The sequence below is a fragment of the Brachyhypopomus gauderio genome, chromosome 5 (genome assembly GCF_052324685.1).
Source record: "Brachyhypopomus gauderio isolate BG-103 chromosome 5, BGAUD_0.2, whole genome shotgun sequence".
Classification (NCBI taxonomy): domain Eukaryota; kingdom Metazoa; phylum Chordata; class Actinopteri; order Gymnotiformes; family Hypopomidae; genus Brachyhypopomus; species Brachyhypopomus gauderio.
Window position 1 is genome coordinate 6,664,657 of NC_135215.1, and position 23,930 is coordinate 6,688,586.

The 23,930-nt window shown below is 45.4% G+C and overlaps 2 protein-coding genes across 8 annotated transcripts in view; one reads left to right on the forward strand and one right to left on the reverse strand.

The window, feature by feature from the left end:
- Positions 1 to 5: 5 nt before the first annotated feature.
- adm2a (adrenomedullin 2a) lies at positions 6 to 10,564 on the reverse strand. Of its 2 annotated transcripts, XR_013130812.1 has the most exons (4): positions 10,470 to 10,564; positions 9,926 to 10,165; positions 3,022 to 3,521; positions 6 to 2,865 (listed from the first exon to the last, which is right to left on the reverse strand). XR_013130812.1 is itself a non-coding variant. In XM_077005182.1 (3 exons), the coding sequence occupies exons 2-3, from the start codon at positions 10,018 to 10,020 to the stop codon at positions 3,077 to 3,079; spliced, it is 540 nt and encodes a 179-aa protein (XP_076861297.1). In that variant the 5' UTR covers positions 10,021 to 10,165; positions 10,470 to 10,564; the 3' UTR covers positions 6 to 3,076. The 2 variants fall into 2 exon arrangements, 1 of the variants encoding a protein (XP_076861297.1); XM_077005182.1 differs by having other exon boundaries at positions 6 to 3,521.
- A 6,177-nt stretch (positions 10,565 to 16,741) lies between these two features.
- The window catches only part of sbf1 (SET binding factor 1), a 42,851-nt gene continuing 35,662 nt past the window's right edge, over positions 16,742 to 23,930 (forward strand). For 4 of the 6 annotated variants that reach the window (XM_077005187.1, XM_077005185.1, XM_077005186.1 and 1 more), the window contains exon 1: positions 16,743 to 16,951. In XM_077005187.1, coding sequence (XP_076861302.1) covers positions 16,897 to 16,951 — 55 coding nt within the window. In that variant the 5' untranslated portion in view covers positions 16,743 to 16,896. Of the gene's footprint in view, positions 16,952 to 23,930 lie in introns of all 6 variants that reach the window. The other 2 variants (XM_077005183.1, XM_077005184.1) reach the window with 1 other exon arrangement.

The window sequence follows — 23,930 nt, forward strand, 5'->3', positions numbered from 1 at the left end:
ATATATAATGTTTCTGAAGAACATGGTTTTATTTCACATAGGATAATGAACATTATGGAACAAAATGCAGGCCTTCAGTAATGCATTACTTCCTTACCCACCATGCACTTCCAAGGTGAACATTTCAGGTGATAAATAATGTCTTTGGTGGATTATAAATACATAAATACATCACTTAAATAGTATAACTAATGAAGTACAGATACATCATTGAAAATACATTGGGTGTGTACATACATAGGTTGCATTAAACTCAAGTTTCATAGCTCATAATTTAGTTACATCATCTGAGATTCAAGTTAAGACATAAAAACAGGGTTCCTGCTGTAAAGTGCTTCATCTTTTGGTTAAAACACTGACTGACCTTTAGTAATATGGTGAATATGAGTTTGGAGTGTGGCCATGTCATCATAGCCTAAGAGGTTGAAGAACCAGCACACCCCACCCAAGTGTTTCCAGCACCCATGACTTTCAAACGTCCTTCAGAAGTCCTGCACAAATTCACTGGGCTAAGAACACGGGCAGCTAGCGCACAGTGACGGCACCGAGAGGAACTCATGCCGTGTGTTTGTCCTGCTGCACGAGGACAGAGACCTGGCCTGGGGGCAAAGGTCTTCAAAACAAGCCACCAGGACAGGAAGGGTCTGTCCACTCATTTCACACAGACACAGACGCACACAGGGCCGGCACTGACGCCACCATTCGAGTATCACCACAAAATTTCAAATAAATAAACATAAACATACAACTACAATACATAAAGCAAAAACAAAGAACAGATGGTTAAGGCATCCACAGTGGAGTGCATGTGGTGCTGAGCAGTCCCTGCATGTGTGCACACTCACGTGAAAGAGTGTGAAAGAAGTATAGAGATTCACCAGTTTCTCTGCAGTTTGAAAGCATTTTAATGATTTCTGATAAGACATGGATAGGACCGATTACAGCAGAATGTTTAAAGAGGCTTTGAACAGACCAGCCACAAAGCACTCAGGATCAGAGCTATGGCCTTAAGGGTTATTTTAGAACTAGACACGATGAAGAAAAAGTAACTATCCAAAGAAAACACCGCCCCTTCCAAGACACACTATATTAGGCAAAAATGACTGGTGATAAAAACGAAAAAAGCCAATTACATTACAACTCAAATAAAGAGATTAAAGTAAGTGTCAAGTAGTAGGTTTTTGGTAGATTCTCTTTCGGAATGATGAAGAACATTTGGTGGGTGTGAAATTTATAGGCCTAGAATGGAATTCATGCAGGTGGGTTAAGCTGCTTTCACACACACATGCTAGAGCACTGCAACACAGATGCTTCACTGGAACATCTAATACTGAAGAGCTCGTGGTAGAAATGCTCCAAACAGGAGCAGCCTCAGGTGGCTTTTGGGATTACTCCAGCCTATTTTAATCCTCGGGAATTAAGTGTATGAAAACACTTAACGTGGCTTCAAACGTTTCGCCACGGGGTGCTGTAAATAAGGAATAACCAACTCGTATGCTCCTGCTATTCGCAGGGTCTGTTGTCTTTGTGTCTGAAAGGCACAGACGGAGTCATTTTGGCTCGGACATCCACCCACGTATTCACACACAGTCATTATGAGAAGAGGGACTCCTTAAAATGTTCACCAGGCATTTAGAGTGCTTGTACGTGTACAGCATGGCACACAACTAAAAGGGTTGGCACACACTCATCTGACGTTTTGGTAGAACCTCTTATAGACTTTAATTAGTGGAACAGTGGAGTTCTTCAGGGTCAGCAGATACTGCTCTCATTTTTATAACATCTGTCTGAATGTAAAAAAGACAGCACTAAACTCCTTTAGCTAGTGGACATGCTCTCATTTGTTATGGTGTTTTTAAATGGCTAGTTAATACTAATAAATATATGCTTTCAGTGTTCTTCATTTGTGTATATTATGAATCAACAAGGGATCATTTGTTGTGTGTGTGGTAGGAGAAGACATGCTTTTGTTGATGCCCCCACTGCTTCCACTGACTGATTTGCCAATTATAGTTTATTATAGCTTCAGAAATTATATATATATATATATATATATATATATATATATATATATATATATATATATATACCATCAAGACTAAATGAGCTCTTAGATTATAGGTGGGAAGATTCTGTATTATTACCAATTACCACATGCACCACATGCATTGTGGCCTTAACCAAATAGCCATTGTATTCATAGCAAAGATTGCACAAAACTATAATTATCAAAGCAATCACTCATTTGTTAAAATAAAAACTTTATGTAAACATTTGTTGCTGACCTTTCATTCTTGAAGTGTGTTGGATCTGGCCTCATGTATAAAACCGATGCAGTCTAAGAGTTCAGTGAGAAGGGGTGGTAGTCGTCTGTAGCCATTACACGAGTTGACGGCACTCAAAGGCATCAGCTCTATCTCATTTGCTCACGGTGGGAGTTTTTCTCCCAGGCTGTCTGGGGCAGTCTCGTTGCTGTTAGGATCGTCTGGCAACGAGGTGAAGACTTTCAGAACCACACCAGTCTCTCATGAAGCGCACCAGTATTGACTTGACAGAAATCCCACTGAACTCCTGGATCAAATCCACAGAACAGTTTGATCTGCAGCGTTGAAGCTAACAGCCTTAAGTGAGGCTGCCTTGGGATGGAAGATCCTGGGAGCTCGTTCAGCAGTGCAGACCAGGCCATAGTCCACAATGGTATTTTTATGACAATGGAAAGAAATCAAGGCTTTCTTCTCAGGGACTGAAGCATCAAAACGTCTCAGCATTTTATGAACCACTGGATAAGCCGATCCACCAAATGAAAATCCATGTTTTGAAGGCAGAGTGAATCATTTTAAGCATGTCTGTAACATAAGATCCTTCCTGTTCAAAAAAAGAAGATAGAGACAGTGTACTTGCTCCACAATCGCGCGATGGACAAGACGGGGGAAAAAAAAGAGAAGTTCTGCGTTCATTTCTAAAATCAATTACTAAGCCTATTAGCAACAACACCGAAGAGATTGCAGCTGGGACACTCACGAGTAAAGCTGCTGGTTTGTGTCCATTTCCGTTGTGACCACTGTCGTTCCAGGGCTCATCCGTAACTATGCGGGCTGCGAGGATTTATGGGTGAGGAGTCTTCGAGTCCGGACTGACCCAACAGCTGGTAGAGGCGATGGCTGAGGTTCTGGACTTGACAGGTGCCCAGGATGCATCCGACACGCATCAGCTGGTCGTGGCGCTGACGGTGACGTGGCCGCACAACGACGTGGCGACGACCTCTTGAGCGTGTCCGGTGTGGCTCCTCCCCTCCCTCGGAGGATGCCCCTCCCATGGGTGGAGTAGGGTGGGAAACATGGAGGGAACTCGTCGGACCCACCAGTGATGCAGGTGGCTTTCTCATAAGCAGGGCCTTCCACAGAGCACTTCGGCCTAACGACACAGCCGGGACGAAAGTGGCATCAGCAGAGCTTTGGTCAGAGTCTGGAGAGCCGGAGCCTTTCTCATTGAGCCCATGTGATGCTATCATGAAATCCAACCTGCAGAGCAAGGAAACAGAAAAGAGTTTAATTTACCGCTTGCATGCCAACTACACCAAAGTAAAATTGTTTTGGACAAAGTATTAATAAATAAAGAATAGTTATATTTTTTTAATGCACTGTGCAATACACTGTGTAAAATCAGATTAGGTTTTAACTACATAGCAATGGATTTATGGATGATTTAAAATGAGAACTATACATACTTTTTATACATACAGTACATGTGCTGAGACCAAGGCCTAAAGCTAGGTTGTGTGCACTTGTGTCCACATCTCAGCAGCGGTACGGCTCTCAAGGACAGAGTAAACACTTCAGATTTGTACTGCTTTTTGCATACTACCATCTGTCCTGCTTGACAGGAATGCTAGAGTTTTAGACATGGCCCCTGCACTTTACCCAGAGCCATTATGGTGTGTTTGCACTGGGCCTAGTTTATGCCTCACTCTAAATATTGTTCACGTCTAGCCACTTGACAGGTGCATGGCAAGGCATCGGCCATTTTAAACCTCAGCGAACAACCTCCTAACATCTCACAAAATGGTATCGTGTTTGTACATATGTAAGCATCTGATAAAACATCTTGTAGGTTACGTAGGCCACTGTAACAAACGGGAACCTGAGGAGATTGGACGTGTGCACATAATCTATTTACTTGGGCATTTCCCCAGCTCACGGTCATAATTTGTAGCAGGGGTCAGAGCACAGTCAGGTGGAGTCACACTGTGGTTCCCATGTAGGCTATATCCAAAACCGAGAAAGACACAACAATAACACGAATGCAAAATGGTGTGGAGACACAACGTGCCCCATATATACCCACAAAGACAGATGACATCAAACAGGTGCAGGACGCGGAGGAATAATTTGGAGGTTCCAGAAGGGAGAAGAAAGTTCTAGAAGGGTGCTGTGGGTTTCAGCAGAGGACTCAGCAATTGGCTGTGGTATCTCCTTCAATGAAAACTATAACCAACATACCATATGTAGTGTGAACACTGCACGCATTTGAGTGTAAGAAAGGATGGGGTCCACAAACAAAGCAAAAGCACAAGCAACCTGTTACAGAAAACAAACTGAAAACTAAACGCTAAACACGCAAAGTCTACAGAGCTGATCTTGTTGAGTAAAGGTTACTCACAACCAACAGTGTTATAGGTAATCTATACACATTTATCCTTCCGTGTTTTCAAATGCCATTTCTAACTTTGAGCTTGATCCAAAAGAACACTGTCAAGTCTAGATCTTGCTAAATCTAAATATTGCTAAATCCTTCCCTGAGATCGCCTGGCTTTGATGAGCTTTGAACACTGATGAAGCTAGTTGGTAAAGCACTTGTTGAGACAGATAAGGGCGTGCTGGTGTGAGACTTGGCTGCCCTGTCTGCCTTCAGGACAGATGCTGAAATTCTGACGCCTGGCAACCATCAGGAGGACCTTAACTATACCCATCATTTATGATTTCATTTTATTTATTTTTTTACTAGTTTTACAGAGAAGATATCCTGTATATACATCCTGCTTTGCCCAGAAATTTGTCTTTGAACAATGTTCAAAATTAGTGGTTTTACTTTAGCATGGATTCAGTCTTTTTTTTAAATAAGCATGTCTTTTTGAGGTCTAAAATTTCTTCAATTAGTTGTTGCAGTTCACAGTGAAATCTGATCTGTGGTTGTGGTAGATGTCTGTTGTGTAAGACCTTCGGTGGAGAAAATTACCACCTGCATCAGGAAACCCAACCCATCTAGAACATAATGAAAAACCTCCATTCAGGAACTTCATTTGCAAGTCTCTGAAAAGCCCTCCCAACAGCAGCAAAACCAACCGGACAGACAATGAAGGTTTAGACATTTACAAAAAAAAACCAATCTTTGCTGAATCATAGTGACCAGCATCCACAACATGTTTTGTTGGTCATGACACCTTTTGAACTCATTTGACCACCATTGGCAGTCTCATATCTGCACATGAAGCCCAGTCTTTAGAAGTGGACTTTAAACCTGTGATGGGACCAGGCCTCTGTTCGTTATTGCTGAAGGGGGACTCTCGTCTGGGCCGGTGCTGGCAAGCAGCCACAGGACCTCCTTTGCAATGTCCATAAGGAACAACTTCTCAGGAGAAACTCAAGGATCTTAAGTGGAAAAAGTAAGAGTATCCGGTATTTAATTGGCTCTCGTTCTAGGAGAGACAGAGCGCCTGGAAGAGCTTTATCCATGATCTGCAGCTCACGGGTCCAATCTCTCTTCACTTGCTGGGAAATTGTGCTAGTTGGTTCTACTCGAACTGGAGAACTAAAAAAAACGTAGACGTTTGAAATCAATTGTTCGTTTGTGTACATAAATGTCTATGTTCGTTTGAAGTCACTATTTAATAGGTACTTTCTGTTCTTTGACCGAAAATGTGACCGAGTCATCAAGTTGATGGACGTCTCTGGTTACATGGAGATGTTTTTCTCCCAAGATGGTCCATTTCCTCCCTGCCAAGAGGAGACGCAATACAGGCCTGGGCTGAGTGGACCCTCAGAAAATCAAGAGTGAAGAAATAAGCCTGACTGCAGGCAACAGAGGAACACAAAACAATAAATACAAAATGAGATATTAAAGTTAACTGGTGGTTCCCACTGTTTGGATCACACAGAAACCTTGTTTTTTCTGACATGACAAAGCACTGTTTTGACAGTTATCCACCTCTCAGTTTCAGAATGTTCACTTCAGGAGATACTATATTATAAGCTTGCCTGGACTTGACCATCAGTTAAAGAAATTACTGAAACATGAAAGGTACTATAATTGCACCTTCTAAACGGCCTCATGAGTCAAGCATGTTTTACCTGGAGAGGGACCAAACTTACAAGAGGTAGTTTTAGCCTAACTAAGTATGGATTAAAGCCACACGCTCCCACCACCACAAAACAGTGTGGTCATTGTCTGGATGGGGACAAGAATTAATTGGTGAAAGGTGATGTGTTGCAAAATGAGACAACGGTTTGACAACTGAAGTATTAGGATGCTGGGAAATCAATCTGGGTTTTTGATTTTCTGATTGTACTAAGAACAAATTAATGAAAAATACAGAGATATAGTTCTGAATAGCTCCAATAGTCCAGAAGGTAGATCTTTGGTTTAAAGTGATGGTGTCTTCAAGTCTCTTCATGGTGACGCAAAGGGGTCGGCTCAGGTGGGTGGGTGGGGGTTGTGTGTGTATGTGTGTTGGTTTGTTAAGAAGTCTGATTGCCTCTGGGAAGAAGTTTCTACTTTGACAGCTACAGTTGCTAGATTTGTTTGAAAGACGTCTGGAGGGCTTCTCCTCCAGACCAGTCTCTGAGCTAAATGCCTGGTTTCTCACATGTTCAGACCCCTTATCATTGCTACATTTTGGACTGAACGTACATCTGTCCTAAACTGCAGAGACTGGAGAGTGTGGAATGTAGGTCTTAGCCTCTAATCCATAGAGGAATTTAGCATGACTGCGGAATATTGTGTCTAACCTGGCGATAATGACCCCCTGACTGGTATGAAATATGTTTAGGCTGTAAAACAAGGTGGGAGAGGACCCATTTCAGCTCCAAACGTCTTCGGACCACAGTGAGGCCTATTTACCACGATCCAAAATATCTGCTATCCAGTTTTAAATTCACTTGTGATTCTCTTTCAGTCAGGAACGTAATTGGCATCCTGTGTGCAGTCAAACCTGCTACACTAGCAGAAATGCAAGTGAATGCACAAGGTACCAGTTCAAGCGAAATGTTTACTGTATCTAATCCTACTGAACTAACAGTGCTAAAACATCACAGCATGAGGCATTCTGTCAATAGATAAACAATAACCTTGGCCTCTGGGAAAAGCAAATACAGGTTACAGACAGCGTTTGTTGCTCATTCTGTAATGCTGGTGTAAGTGATTAGTTAATGATTTTAAGATAATGACAAGCAAGGTCAGTGGGCCCAATATTGAGCTACTTGAGATCAGTTTCAGGCCAGTGAAAAAGCCAAACTATCTCTGACCCCTCAGCATGGTCAGGTTTACTGTTGATATTCTTAAATCCACTTTCAACATGTTGCTTTACCCCAGCATCTAAAATATTCACTGGCAAACAAGATCTCAACATGTTATGTAAGGCAGCGCAGGCAGTCGGGCAGAAGGGGTTATAAACAGCAGAGATTTTCCAAGTCATTTGGAATGATCATCTTGTAATGGAGGCCTCAGCCCCACAGACAGGACACTAAAGTACTGTCTGTGACAAAGGACACGAAAAACATCATAGAAAATGTCAGTACTGTACACATCACTTACTGTACATTATATTTGTTATCAAATGTATCAAAGTGTGTAGAGAACTTAAGACACCTAGTGGGAAAGACAGTGAGAACAAAGAAGGGGGAGGAGCTACAGTATTTTCAAAAGTAGACATAGAAGAAAGAGATACCAAGGGAGGAGAGATGTCTCTCTACCATGGAACACAGTCTGAGCTGTCTCTCTTCCTTGGAACAAAGACTGAGGAGAATTCTGAGAAAGATGTCTTCCACCTCACTTTCTCTATGTAAACAGGTCTCCCGCTTACCGAACATCTACTGAATTGTACACTGCGGTGGCAGGTGGTGCCTTGCTGTTAGGGTGCCTGCATGAGTCAGAAATAACTCATCCATCTGAACCTTTAAAAGAGAGTCTGACATTAACAGAGGAGTCCTTCTTTTCACTGTTCACCGCTCAGATGCCAACTGGATCGCCACGTGAACATTTTAGGATGAGATTTGGTAGGATCATCATTTTATTTGCGTGACAAACGATACCCTAAACAACAGCCTACTGAGGTGAACCAATATCAGAAATGCTTCACTTTCTTTCCTCACACTTTCATTTGTTTTTTTTTCCTAGTGCTTCTGTTTCTCTGAAGTGAAAGTCATGACTCACCAATGGAACCGAATCAATTCTTTTTTTATTCTTCTCATTGCATATAAATCATGACCGTTCAAAATGTAGAAGAAAGAGTGTCTATTTGTCAGGGGTCTATGCCAACCCACAAATATTCGAGGTCTGTATCATTTGCTCTGGTTGGTTTTAACCTGCCTTTAAAACCAGCTGAGTCAGTGAATCCACGCACATGGCCAGACTCTCTCTCGGCCAGTAGAGGGCGCACAGTGCATCCTTCTTCTCACTTCACGCGATTTAACCGGCTTTCAATTCCCACAGTTTTAAACGCTGCCACTGTAACTAGCACCGTTTACCGGTGAACAGTAAGTGTAAACCTTTGGGATTCTTGACTTTTAGCTTTTGTTAAGCACCATTATTATTGAACTTTGTCCCGTTTCCCAAAATCTTACTGTTAAGATGGTCTTAAATAAGAGAGAGTGTGTTGAGTATAACTGTACCGGTTAAAGACTTTCTTTGTTTCACCATGCTACTGGGAAACTGCCCTAATCCACGAGGCATCGCGTATAAAAGTTCAAGTACATTCATTTATATGGCTCAATCCTGTCACTAGTTTGTCAAAACAGTGAGAAAAACGGGTTTGCCTACTTAATAAAAGCTGTTTTTAAAAAAGTCATAGTCAATTAACTGCTCTATTTGTTACAAATGCTCCTCCCAATAAATTAACCGCGATTGTATCAATCGCCGCCCTCAGTCCATTAACTTATCCCATTACATTACAAAATATAGTTAAGTATACAGAACACAGAGAAAAACACCGATATTTAAGTTCTTTTCTAAACTTTGCATTACCCCAATGTGCCGTTGTTACTTTATATTTAATAGCGTCCACGCATCGCTTTTTACAAACTAAAGAATAGTCTAACCGCACCAAAATACACATTTTCTCAAAGCGATTAAAAATAAAGTCAGCCAAGTGAACAAGAGTGCCGTGATGAAGAGAGTGAGCAGGAACACAGTGGTGTCCCTCTCCTCGGTGAGATGATAAGAGCGTCTCACGTGTGGAGGTCTGGCGCGAGAGGCGCGTGCGTTCCTCCCGGCACGTCAGCCACGCTCGCTGACCTTGTTCATTCCCACCACTATCTGCACTATCATAGGAGCCCTGCTGCAGGAGAAGACCCGCACTCTTCCTCACCGTGCATAACCAGCACAGCCGCACTCATTTAAAAAACAAAATGGTCAAATATTCCCTCACTTTTAAGAGGGGAGCAAAGTCTAAAGTGTGAACACATTGCGCACGCACCGGCACAAAGCCAATCCAGCAAACAGAGTTAATTAAGAGCAGTCTCTGTGTACTGCAGTATCTTTAGTTTAATGCAACTTTTCATGAGTAAACTGAATCTAGCCTGCGCTGTCATTCCATCTCTCTCACTCTTTAATTTGCTCCATTCAGATAACAGACAACGTCTGTGCATATGTAATGATTTAAAGACATTTTTGGATCTGGGGTGATTAGAAAGCAGCTTTGCAAAGTTCTTACCGGTTCTTCTCCAGTCGCCTTCCCGCTGGAAGCGCCTGTAGTTGTAGAGAGAGAAGGCTGATGCAATAGAGAGCAGCCGGGAGAAGCGGTCGCATCGTGGGAGAAGTTCTTTCACACCCCCTGGGCAGGAGGGGGCTTGAAAACCACCTGGACAATACCGAGTTCAAGGCGGAGGAAGATCCGAGCTGGTGCGATATAAAAACGCGGCTCCAAGTGCGCTGCTGGTACGTCGGCCCTTTCCTGAGCAAAACGGAGAGTGAAGATAAAGAATTGGCATCCATACATTTCAGGCAACTTTTTTGCAATCAATGTGACGTGTATCACAATTTTGGCTAGAGGACGCTCTTTATCTTCTTACGAGTTAAGCTTACTTAGCACACACACACACGCACAAAGCCCCAAGAATAAACAATTATTAAAGAAATAGCTAATTAACTCTTGACATTTGTCAAAACTTACTCACAAAACATTCACTTGTATTTAAGCTTGTGCAATATATATTTCAAATAATAATATCTAGTTTGTAATATATTTTGAAACTAACCTTTATATCAGGTGAGACTGCACCGAAAGAATAATATAGGCTATGTGGTGAGATTTTGCCACGCGTTAGTCAAGACCCAGTTGTGAAGTCAGAGGCACTCTGACATTTATGCGTTTAAATATCGATGGGCGGTGCTATAGCGCGCAACGCTGCGTCAGAAACATTCATTGTTGATAAAAGTTTGCGTAGAATCAAGGTGATGGGTGTAACAACAGGGTTTGGGGTTTTGGGACCGGTTTTACTGTACCGCGTCCTACAGGGTACCATCTTGTGTTTATCTTACAAGAACTAATCTCTTGTCAGGTCCGGCGAACAAGTTTTCTATTTATTTATATTTTTTCCTTTATCTTAAACTTTGCCCATCCTCTATGTCTTTAATAACGTGCTTAATTAGTCCATACATATTTTACACGTCTGTATGTTTCCTTGAAATGTAATTTCTCATATTTTACACTTTAATCTCTTCTCTGGCTAGAAGCATTTATGTCCTAGATGTAATGACTCACAACTGTAAACGTGCTATGTTGCCACATTAGGTTAGCTACTTCAAAATCACTCACAGAAGCTACAGCAAAATGTCTGGAAATGATCACAATTACACAAGTTCCATAAAATCTACTGCAATTCAGTATGCCTTTACATCTCGAATATGTAAATATTTAATATGTAAAGTAGTGGCCAATACATGAATTATGATTGTGATTCTCAGAGTGAAAACCTCATGTTACATATATGATCCTTTGGGGAAGGACAACTGCACCTATTGTGATGAAAAATGGAGTCTAACTGTTACTGTTATTTCCTCATGATTGATCACCACCTACGGATTCCTACATATCACCACCTACGGATTCTCGGGTGCACAGAAGTGCCAGCCACTATATCCTTCTTTAGCTCAGTGTAGAGGAAATAGATGACTTATACTTTCTAGATATGATATGAATCAATAGATATAGATTCTAGTTATGACTCAATACTGTAAATGGTTGATAAGAATCAATTGAAAACAAATAAGCAAACATAAAACCTCAGTGTTTAAACTGTTACACAGAGAAAATTGTAGTGAGTCCTTATAAGGAAAACATCATAATCAACAATTAAGAAAACCATGATGACTTAGTCCAGCCATGTCTTCCATCCTGATTAAATTAATGTTTATGATTCCTTGATGTCCAGGGTGAGCCATTGGATTTTTCTGCTGTAATCTCTCTACCAAGCTCAGAAGAGAGGGGCAGTCATGGTCTGGTGGTAGGGAACTGGTCTTGTGACCGGAGGGTCGTGGGTTCGATTCCCATGGGTTCGAGGCCATGACTGAAGTTCCCGTGAGCAAGGCACCTAACCCCAACTGCACCCCGGGCGCCGGGCTAGGGCTGCCCACCGCTCTGGGCACGTGTGCACCACACCCCCCTAGTAGTATGTTTGTGTGTGTGTTCTAATTGCACAGATGGGTAAAAGCGGAGGACAAATTTCGATTGAGGTGAAAATCACAATTGACAAATATGGCACGTTTCAGAAGTGACTGCTCTGTTTTGCGATGGTGAACACAAAACTGCCTTTGATATGGTCCTTGTTTTTTCATTAGAGCTAAATTCATCTCCATCTTTCTGGCTGTCATTCCAACCACATGCACCATCTGAAGTTTGTCTGTGGTTAACATGGCTTGAGGGTCATTGTGGTAATGCACATTGTTTGAGGAATCTGCCACATTCTGTGACTTGTGGTGGGACATGTCATACCACAGAGCTTCAGAGCTTCAGAGCTTCAGCGTTAGAAGTTGCTTCAGCGTTAGAAGCTGAAAGTAAAATGTCAGATTGTGACGTGTGTAGTATACCCAGAGTATACTCTGTATAACATCATTCTACAGCATCTTCATGGACTAAGTTGAGAAACAAGAGGAGGGTCCTTCCCAGTATCGCTGTCACGTTTAAACTGGGATGTGTGTAAGGTGGTGGCTGATGAACTCAGTGCCTCTTGGCAGTCTGGAAGTTCCTGGTCAGGTCAGTGAGATTAACTCTTTTACGTAACCACATAGAATCATGTGATACCAAAAATTGTGGTTGAGTGCCAAACTGCCCCAGAAAGAAAACAAGCACCACTTTGATCTCTTGCCCGGGCTTTGCTTTAAATATTTTTTGAATTACTTCACAAGTAGCTCTATTCCATGAGCACTGAATCTAGTGCACATTGTCCCACAGATAAGCCACTGAGCGGAAAGGTGTGAGAGGAATCAAAATCATTTCCTTTTATTGACTGCAATGCTAATAATATGTTAAGTTATTTACAAACGTGAGCACTGCAATGTGTCAGTTGCTGTGAAAATTTGTCTGTGGAAATTTAGTTAGAACTGTTTTTGTGTTTTGTTTTGAGTATCAAAACATGCTGCATTTTCATTTCATAAGTTAACCTAACACCTAACAGAAACGTTCTTCTGAGAAAGGAGTTTCAGTTTCATTTATGCTTTTTATACTGGTATTACCTTCACTGGTTTCCTCCAGAGGTCACCCTAGTGGTAGGATGTGGTACTGCCGGAGCAAAGGAGCAGTTGACCCATGTATGCTGCCATCTAGTGAAGCTCAAAGTCGCCAGGCAGTTCAACATTTATCGTTGCCCTATATGACAAGACGGTGCACTGGTATAGAGTGGGAGTAGAACCCCTCATGGGATTAAACTTAGATTAAGATAAATATTTGCTAAATTTGTTAAATTACCTTCGTGATCAATAAAGTATCTATCTATCTATCTATCTATCTATCTATCTATCTATCTATCTATCTATCTATCTATCTATCTATCTATCTATCTAGCATCTTATTTTAAAATTAATATTTAATGTATTTATAATACAAATGACAAACTCAGACAACAGGCAATAAGGGGAGTCAGTGTGTTTCTTCCTTGTAATGCATTTGGCCTCTGTGTTACTGGTGACACGCAGCCGCAAAGCCCCTTTGAAACACCAGTTAGAAAAATGTTTCCCTCCGATTTCCCAGAGTGCTTCTCCTGCACGTTTTGACAGTCGCCCACCAAGTTTGTTAACGTGACCCTTTCACCTTTCGCAATGGCTGACAAGCGGGTTCATCTCCACTCAAGGAGAGACAGCTCACGCTCATGGTATTCTGTGTTAGCGTAGGCTTCCACCAGGTTTGTGGATAAAGCCATTTGATTGGGCAAATGTTTCTGGGCGTGACCTGTTTAGGCACAATGGATTTGTTACTAACAACAAACAGGAGTGAATAGACTCAGAAACATAGAGGACTGTGGAGAGGCGGATCAAATGAACCGCAGACATAAAAGATGAATGAAGATGAGGACGCTGGTCCTGTACACCTGGGGGGGCGGGGGGTGTGGCTAGAGCATGGTCCTGATTTAGCTCTTCCAGGTATTCCAGGTTTCATGTGATGACAAGCCCTCATATGTCATATTTACTGTAAAAACAAAAAGTAGCATTGTCCAGGCAGTCTGTATTTACAGCACGTGGCATTCGTAGTAGCAGGGGAGGTTATAAGGGTGGTGTGAACAGGTCATGCAGAATACAGTCAGACATCTGAAGGCATAGAAGCCTTTAAAAATATTATATTATGATTATTAACATTTTACTGAGGTCGGTTTGAATTGATCTTTTGAAAACCTGAGCGATTAAAAACAATGCCCTGAAATGAGCCCCCACCTCACACACACCCGACCTCTCTCTTCCTTTAACACCAGATGCGCTACAGCAGCAGCCTGGTCACATACACATCAAGTCAAATCGTACCGTTTGTCCTCTAAGCCCAATGTGAAATCATTTTGTTGTGCAGTAAAATGTCTCATACAGCACCAAACTACTATGCATTTTTAGCCGACTGGTCATCTGATAAACTAGTCACTCTAGCCCAAATCAATGAAAGATAACGTGAGGACGACCACATATTAAGGTAGAATTTGCAAATCTATGTGTTAAGCTGAACGTTTTCTGTTGTATGCTATAGGTTTTGTTAGGCAACATAAATGAACACATTCATTTGTGAAAGAAGAAACGGGAAGTTCCCCATTACCTGTGAAAAATGCCCATCTGCATTCATGTAATGACACAGAAGGAGTAGCCTATAACTCCTTCTCCTACTTTTAGGTCTTTTTACTGTCTTAATTGTAGGCATATATTGATTTAATAATTCCAAAATATATGCAACAAGGCCTGCAGACCGTGGAGGGTAAACAGAAGTTAACTGAAGTACTTAACATTGACTGTATATAGTTAATATTGGATATGGATTTTATCAGTTGGTGGTGTGACTTTTTTCCGTTGAAAACTCACTTTTAGAGAATAAATAAAAGTCAAATTTCATTCAACATATGCGTGTATTTTTTACAATGAAGTGTTCCACGTGTGCTAAAAAGCGCCCTTTTCCCCCCTGAGCACTTGCCCCCCAAAATGTCGTGTGTCGTGTGCACGCCACTGGAAGCCAGAGTCCTGATTTATCTGATCAAGCTGTTCTGACAGGGAAATCAAAATCTGCATCTAAGGCATTTTTAAGTCTGTTATTCCTTCTCCAACGTCCCAGTGACTGGCTGAAATGTCTGAAAATAACAAAGAGGGTTTGGATCTGGTGATATGTCTCTGGTCTCATTTGAAGAGTTTTGATGCACCTGCAGTGATATTTCAGATAGATGTTAGGGTGTAAGGTATCATGATTCAAGATGAGCAAAGATTTCATCAAGCAAGCAGTCTTCTTCCTGTCTATAGGTTTGTCGACAGGATGTCATGTGATTTTTGCATCCGGCCAGACAGTGCTGCTCTTTGTGCTCCCAGAAGCGTCGTGTGTCAGACGCAGAGACGTGTGCTGACATACACGCACGTACACCCTCACACACTTTGGCCCTCTTACCTCCACGAACATGCACGTGTAGCTGCTCTGTCTCAGCTCAACGCTCATCCTCTCATCACATTCTATCAAGAGTTTAACATCTCAAGGTTTCAACTCGCTGTGGGTGAAAGAGTGGTAACCATGAACAAGCAAAAGGAAAAATAGAAGCAAAACAGGAAATGTCAAACCCGGGGCCATTCAGTAACACTTCCACGACCCGCTTTTACTATTCTAATGAGAAATACCGTAATTCAGTTTGCCTAACTTGTGTTGCAGTATCTACTCAAATGGACCGATGCTGATTTCGCAGGCAGGACGTGGAACAACACACACAAGGCTCTTGTGCAGGGGCTTCTATCTGCAGAAGAACCTACAGCATCTGATATAATGGCACCAAGACATCTTCAGAAATCTGCTCACTGTGTATTTTTGAGCATGGATAGCCTACATTACACACACACACACACACACACACACACATACTTTTGTGAAAACGGCATCAATCCATGCACATGAAAACAACCCTGTTCTTGGTGTGTTTGGTTACTGTAGATTATTATCAAACAACTCATGTTACTGACAATAGACACAGCTGAGCACAACAAACTTGACTGATCGCATAAATCAGTGCTTGGGAATGTTTTTAAATCTGGTGAGTCAAGCACTATAGGTCGAAGGACACTACACAGGAAGTGCTGGAATTCGTTCAGAGGCGTGTCTGTGTTGACGGACAAGGACGCTGGCCTCCGATTCGAGGGATATCCGGGACGGACACACACACACACACTTTTAGCTTTTCTCTCTGGTGTGAGAGCATGACCGTAACGTTTATGTAAAGCTATCGCGATACTTGCTGTACTTATCTTTCTAGAAAGCCATAAGCGTGGCACCAGTTCCTGTGTGTAGTGCGCCAGACCGAGTGTGGTTGGGTTAGGACGGCGATGACACGCCGCTTTGGGCGTAGTGGTGTTATGTAAGAGTGAGATCAGCTCCTCAGATCTTTAGGTAGCTGGATGAACCTTCAAGCTGGTCCACTTTGCATACCGAAAGTGTCATGAAGGCGTCGACTAAACGGGTTCGTGACAGCAATGTTCGTTCATTAAGCATCGTGTGCTTGGTCTAATATCGGAAATCCAGCCCCGCATGTGATCCATCGCATTATTAAAGTGAAAATATCGTTGTAGAGGCCCATTATGAATTATTCTGCTCTAGCAACACCTCCATGTTCCTTAAATATTACTCAAACCTGCTTCACAGAGACGGCCAAATAAGCTCGCACAGTAGTTCCAATAATCCCAAAATGACACATTTTTATTGCGTTGAACAACACAACGTTCTCTGTCTTCTTGTGTTTCGGTGTAAAACGTTAATAAACGGACCGTGCGCCGTTGGCGTGGCGCGTCCTTCCGCGGCGCGTTTACCGCGCATGCGCGCCGTCAGGGCACGGCAACAGCGACAGTATGGCGGCGGGGCTCGGCTGGAAGGATGCTGCTGTCGCCCCTGCGATCTCTCCCGCCTCCGGCATGTGATCGGAACACCCGCGGCGCACGGAAGGTCCACGACGACAGAGGCCCGTAGCGAGGATGGCCAGGCTCGCAGATTATTTCGTGGTGGTCGGATACGATCTCGATAAGAGAGGTGAGACGGGGTGGTTTTCCCCCCCCCTCCCGTGCTACGTGCTAAGCTCGCGCAGCGCTCGCGCAGCGTTCGGTTCGGTCCCGCCGAGCTGGACGGGGAGGCGGAAGGAGACGGGACACGGGGAGGCGGCCCGTGTCGGGACTAAGCTGTCTCGGGTCCTGCACGGCTGGTGTTCCATGCGGGTCTGCGAGTCCAGACCGCGGGTGTCGGAGGCCTCGCCGGACCGGACCTGCGGGAAGTTACACGTAGTGACACTCGTGGCGGAAACGGGCTCAGAACCGGAGCCGGTGGCGAAACGTTCACCGCGACGGATAGTTATAAACGCTGCTGCGCGTTCGCTGTCTAATCTAATACGGACCGGTGGGTTGGGCTGACGGCCCGGACGGGCCCGGACGCTCGCGCTGCGCCCAGACTGGGATTCACTCGCACGTCCCGGTTGTCGCCACCGGACGAACCGGGTGCAGCTCAAAGTTGAACTAAACATGTTTGGCTCGTGTTTACATGCATGGCGTTAGCCAGATTGGGTTTTTGTGCTGCAGCGTAATATCGGACCGGACCGGAGACAGGCAGGCCAGTCCAAGCCTGATGCAGGACCGTTACATGACGTGCTGTCCCATTTCGGAGATTCGGGCATGTAGGATAATAATGTCCTGTTTGGTGTTATCAAATCCTCATTCGAGGAAGGTGTGTCTTTAAGAACTCTAACCATTCTCTCTCATTATGATCTTGCGTTCATATTATATTTATGATGCACACAAAAACAAAAACGTTGACATGGCATGTCCCCAACGACCTGTTATCTGTCAATGCAAATATATACAGATGATATATATGTACTTATATTTATGTATGTGTGCATATGTTAGTTAATTATAGGTCTGATTGCGTGGTCGTATTACGCCCCTGTAAGACGTTCTATATGTTCCCTTCCTGGTTCTGTGCTACCTCGTTTCCACAGACACACCATCATCTGATTAGTAGATGTTTACGCAGGACCTTCACAGGCACGCTGTCGAGAGAGAAACAATGACTATCTCACTTCTCCTTTATTTAGGGGAATGAATATTCCAAGAATGGAACTTGTGGTGCAGTGGAATTACCGCAATGTGAATTAAATCAATAATCAATACGAATCGGATGCTTTTATGAATTAGATTTTAGTATTTTTTTTAAACCACCAATTGATACGTGATGCAGTAGTTGAAGTGTCCTCTGTTGCCACCTGCATAACGGGACCGTACACCAGTGTTGAGCTCCTCACACTCCGTACACCAGTGTTGAGCTCCTCACACTCTTCTTAGTACTGCTCGTCTGAGTCATGGGCTGATCAATATCCGTACCCTCTGTTTCGGGGCCCGACTCCTCAGGCAGGACGCTGGGTGCTCTGACGTCCTGTAGTGCCAGCAGGCTTTAAGCAGTATTGATCTAGGAGATGGTCTTCACTGGATGAGTGTGCTAGAAGATGCGGAGGTCTGTCCAGATTTCTGGTCTTGTCGCAGGCGAATACATTTGTTAGTGTCTGCATGGAAATGTGGTGTTGATGGTCAGGTGTTTTGGTCCCAGCCTGCTGTACTGCAGGTGCTGTGAATCTGCACCATGTTCTGTTCTCCTCACTGGTCTCTTCCCAGGGGCCTTTGACCAGGAGCGATGTAAACAGTTCCTGCCGCCCAGCTGATCCAGATAATGCGGTCCTGAGTCTCGCAGCCAGGCTGCCATATGGCGTACAGAACACCGCGTCGGGTTACTAATCTCCCACCACACCCCAGAACCACCGTCACGGTGCTCCCCCCCCCCCCCCAGAGCCAAAATGGCGGAGTAAGGGTGACGGGAACGCTTGCTCAGGCTGGAGTCGGCATGCTCCTTGTGCAACTGCGGAATGCGGTTTTGGATCGGCGTTCTCCATGGCTCTGAGGAGCAGGCAGGGAGAAGGTCCCTCCGGCCGAGGGCTTCAGATGAGCGGCCAGACGGGAAATGCAGAGTGTGCTCGGGGAGGGATGGAGAAGCAGACCCTACGTCACAGTCCCCCCCCACCGAGTGGGGCAATAACCCCAGGCTCTTGGTGGTTGAACAGCCCCAGTGAGCGGGAGGCTCAGATGGCCACGTGAAGGCCCTTCTGGGGTTCGGCTGTGTGCACTCGCCCCACCCTGGATCTCTCTTCTCTCATGGAGGAGCTCCATCTGAACCAAGAGGTGGGAGGGACGGTTCTCCCAGGCGTCCCAGAGCTCATCCACCGTGGGCCGGCACTCTGGTTTCTCCCACGTCGACGCAGCTCCTGGTCAGAAACCACGTGGCGTTTCATGATGAAATGCAATGTGCTTTTTAAAGGTTTTGTATCGGCTTACAAGTTGCATTTATGGTCCTGTACTTGGTGTGAATGTCTTGCTGTAGGAAATTTGAGACCCCCAATAATGTGCCCTAAAATATCAATGGGACGCGACCCTTCAGACACGGTTATTCATACCGCCAAAAGCCTCGAGTTTGCGGACGTCCAGCGACGTCCCCCGAAGCAGAAGCCAGACTTCCTTTTATTCAGCCTCTCCGAATTCAGCCTTTCTTTCAGAAAGATGAACAGTGTCTAAAGGAGGGGGGGGGGTTGCTTGGCATGATCACGGCCGTGTTGCCATGGCACCCTGGTCTTTGGCTGTCCCACGGGGCTGCGGAGAGGCCGTCTAAGGCCGGCTGCCTGCTAGATCCGGAGCCCCGCACCACTCTGACACCCCCCCCCAACACCGGCCTGGCCCCGCACCACTCTGACACCCCCCCAACACCGGCCTGGCCCCGCACCACTCTGAAACACCCCCCCCCCCCCCTCAAACACCACCCTGGCCCGCACCGGCTGGACGCGGCTTTCTGAGGCCACCGGCTGTCTGCTGGATGAATACGGCCCATTCATGTGAGAACACTGCAGCCTGCACTCCATCTGAGAGCTGACGGCGCTCGGTACACACACACACACACACACACACACACACACACACACACACAGTGTCCAGGCCCTGCACAATACGCTGTTCAAAACGCTTGCAGCACATCCTTGTGTACTCTTATTTAAGGCCAGATCAGAGAGTGTGACTGTGAATGGACACACCTTCTCTTCCCCAGATGTCCGCGTGCCCTCGGGAACTTACCTGGGCCCATTGAAGCATGTCATCATTCAGCACTTTCTTTAACCTGTGTGCCGCACTGGCTGGTATGTTGGAGGGGGGGGGTCATTTGGCAGGTTGTGGGCATACACTGAGGTGGGTCAGGCCAACTACCGAGCTGTGCTCTGCTGTGAAGCTTTCATGGTCTTCCCTGGAATTTGGAGAATGTGCCCCCCCCCCCAATCGCCCTCAGGGCTGACGCTGAGACGGGCTACTTTTCACAAGGAGTTTATGGAAAACATTTTGTTTGAGTTTTGTTATTTATTTATTACCAAGCCTTCAGAGTATATTTCACACACCATCGTTCAGGCCGAGGTGTCATTGTAGAGGAATTACAGCCACTACCCACACCATCTCGGTTTCAGTCTAAACTGCAGACATCTGCCCAGTTCAGGGGTTGATTTGAATTTGTTGCCAAGAAGCCATTAAGCTTTGGGCTTTCAGAAATTGTTGTAACTGGCTGGGTCACTTAGGTTTGTGTGGCCGGCTCAGTTTTAGGTGTGACTTCTATGGCTGGTGATGGAGATAGAACGATCTGGGGGAAGTTGGTGGTCGGATAATGTGTAGCTTGCTGAGACGTGGCCCTGCTGTGGGTGGACAAACGGGGTTCCCCTCCAGGGGCTCTGGCCCCCGCAGCCCAGGGACGCTGAAGCAGACCCAGGCTTCTGTATGACGGAGCTCTTTGTTATTGTTCTTTATCGAAACTATCGTCTATTGTAATTTAGCTTTTAGCATTTTGGGTCTTGGTGCAGTTTATGAATGCATGACACACCAGCACCAGATTACTAAAATGTAATGCACAATCTCTCTTTTGCAAGGCGTTTTTATGTTAACCAACCTGTCAGCCGTGAAGCACGTATGGAGCAGCACAGAGACAACAAGCCAACACCGGACCCCACTGGGAGCCGTCTAGTCCGGGGGCTATACGTCACGCCACGTCAACGCTGTAGATTGTAGAGAGCTGTTTTGTTGGTAGCGCATTATGCCTTAGAGGGCATTTGAGCTGGATTAGATGGTCTGACTGGCATAAATCATGTTTACTGGGTCTCTGGAGAAACGTGAACAGCCACAAACGCTGAGACCCATCGAGTGCAGACCGGTGGCCTCTCCATCTGGTTGCAGGAGACGGCCCGAGTGTCTTTTACGTGCTCTGCCCCGTCTCTCCCCTGGCCTCTGGGTTTGGCGTCCCCCTCCGTCCCCACCCGCTGGGCACTTGACCGGGTTGATGTGAGACGCTACCAGGAAGTTGTCAGACGGGACCAGAAGTGGAATTGTGCAGAACTCCAAATTCACGCATTCCCTTTTTGATTATGCAACAACCTGTTCTTTTATGATTCAGTTTATTTTCTTTGAAAGTAGGTCATAAATGTTTGGCTGTTCACACAATTAAAGGTTACAGTTTCCATTTTTGTTGACTTTTTGGTCGTGCATGTAGGAGTGTGTCTAGCGTGTCTTTTTAACACTGTGTGTGTGTATCTAAAGTAAAGTTGTGGTCACATAATTGTGGTATAAATCGAGTGGGAGGCAGTTATTTTGGCAGCTAGGACCAGTTGTGCTGCTGCATTGGGAAGTGTTCTGGAGTTGTGTTGTTTATAGTAGCCTGTTCAGACATGACTGGCCCTAGACTAGTCCTAAACAACAACAACAAACAAATTGTTGTCTTAAATTGCTACACCACAGAGGCCTATGTGGCGTGGTGTCACAGTGAGGAAGCGTCTTCAGACTGTTGTCTGGGGTGTGTGTGTGTGTGTGTCAGCAGAGAGGCGTGGTCGTTGTGCTCTTCTGTCCTCCAGGGGGCTCAGTGAAGCCCTCTCTTTTGAGAGGTGTGTTGTGTGGCCTTAAAGAGTGTGTGTGTGTGTGTGTGTGTGTGTGTGTGCGCGCGCGCGCATGCAGGAAGGATGTGAGCTCGTTGAAGAGCTAGGTTATTTTTTTTTTTGCATAAAGAAAACGTCACTCATGGTCACCCTGAGCAACAGCATATGCAGCCGCACTGTTCTCTCCCTGTGCATCCACCCAGAGAGGTGGGGTGGGGGTTGTGGGTGGGGTTGTGGGTGGGGGTTGTGGGTGGGGGGTGGAGGTGGGGGTCTTGGCGTTCTCTTGGTCCAGCCTGGCCTTCTCAAGCAGACCCAGCTCTGCTTCCAATCACAGGGTGCTGTGAAGCTCTGACTCATTGGCTTGCAGTCTTACATCAGCGTGCTTCTCTCCCTCTCTCTCTCTCTCTCTGTCTGTCTCTCTCTCTCTCTCACACACACATTCTCTCACTCTCTTGTTCTGTCTGTTTCTTGGTTTTCTAGTCTTCCTCTCTCCCCTCCTCCCCGGCTCTCCGTGTCTCTCTTTCTGGGTGCATGTGACTGCCACATTTTCTCTGAAACACACTTTGTGTTCGAATTCTCATAAATACACCATGTGTGTCCCTGTGGAATTCGTTTGACAGTTAGGTCGATCTGGACAGTGTGTTTCCTGTCTAATTTTGAGCGTCTGGGCCTGGAGCCCTTAGTTTGTGAATTGTGTTCAGATTCCAGTGTACAACAGCAGCATTTGAGATTGCAAACTTCAGCTGGGAAGCGTCTCTGAACATGCACTCCTTAGAGCTGCCCAACGGAGCCGATGACGCCCTGCTCCGTGCCTTGGCGGAGATGTGATCCAGTGGCTCTCAGCGTTTGCCGTTACTGACAGCCCGTGGATTTCGGTTTGCATATCAAGCCAAGACCCATTTCCTTATCATCCCTTCTGACTCTGTTCCAAACCTGCTCCAAGCTCTTAAAAGGACAGTCACGACTATTATTAGACAAAGGAGCCGTGTTGGAGGGTTCCAGATATCCTCCTGCAATACGCCGCACTAAATCTGTGTGTTGTGTTATTTGGTATTGCACTGGTTCTGTGCTCAGCACACGGGCTTGCTAGCATCTCTCCACGCTGCTAATGACTTCAGCATGTGCGGTGTGGAATGTGGCTATGTGCTCTTACTGTAGGATGAGAAAGCATCGATGCAGCTGTATGCCGTCTCCTCATAGCGCCGGGCTGAGCCTATACTGGCTCTGCATTAGCCCTCGGTGCGCTTACATAGCCCAGGATCCATATCGGGCACGGCCAATCGGGACGTCTGATGGGAGGGGCAGTGGCCAATAGCTGATGGAGTTTGAGTGGGTCGGTCTCGGTGACCTCCTTCAGTTTAGATCCACCTCCTCTCAGCCCATGCGGTTCTCCAGCTCCCCTCGATCCGAGCCAGCCCCGACCATCTTCACGTCTGCTTCCTCCTTTCTCCGTCACCCCCAGGGACCTTGTGATTCTGCTCCGCCATGGTGGGCGGAGACGCGCCGTCTGCACACGGTTTCACTTCACCTGCTCCACAATGAGTTGGGTTGGTGAAGACGTCCCATGACCCTGTTCTCAGATCTCTCTCTGTGGGGAAGTTCTCGGATCTCTCTAGCTCATGTGGAATTGAGTCTCCGGCATCAAACCCAAGCAGTCTGGCTTTGAGGCCTCGTTTGTGTCTGTTCGTTTCTGCTCACAGAGCTTCTCGTGGACTGCAGTAGAGGTTTCTGACCTGCGGATCCACAGCCGTTTCGAGCACTTCTGAAATTCAGCACACGACAGGTTCTGATTTTTCAGCTTAAGCTTTTATTGCTCACTGTTTTGGGTCTTTCTGAACGGTCTTTTACTGCATGTTCCTGCATGACACTTGCTTGATACTGACCAGTGGGTCACTCTGCTGTGCGCTGGGTGTTCTGGACGTGTTCAAGGGCTCGGCTGTGGGCTGCAACACAGGTGTGTGCAGCAGGACTCTGCACGGTGGGCATGTGGACACGCCAGTCCCGTATGCCAAACTCCAACCC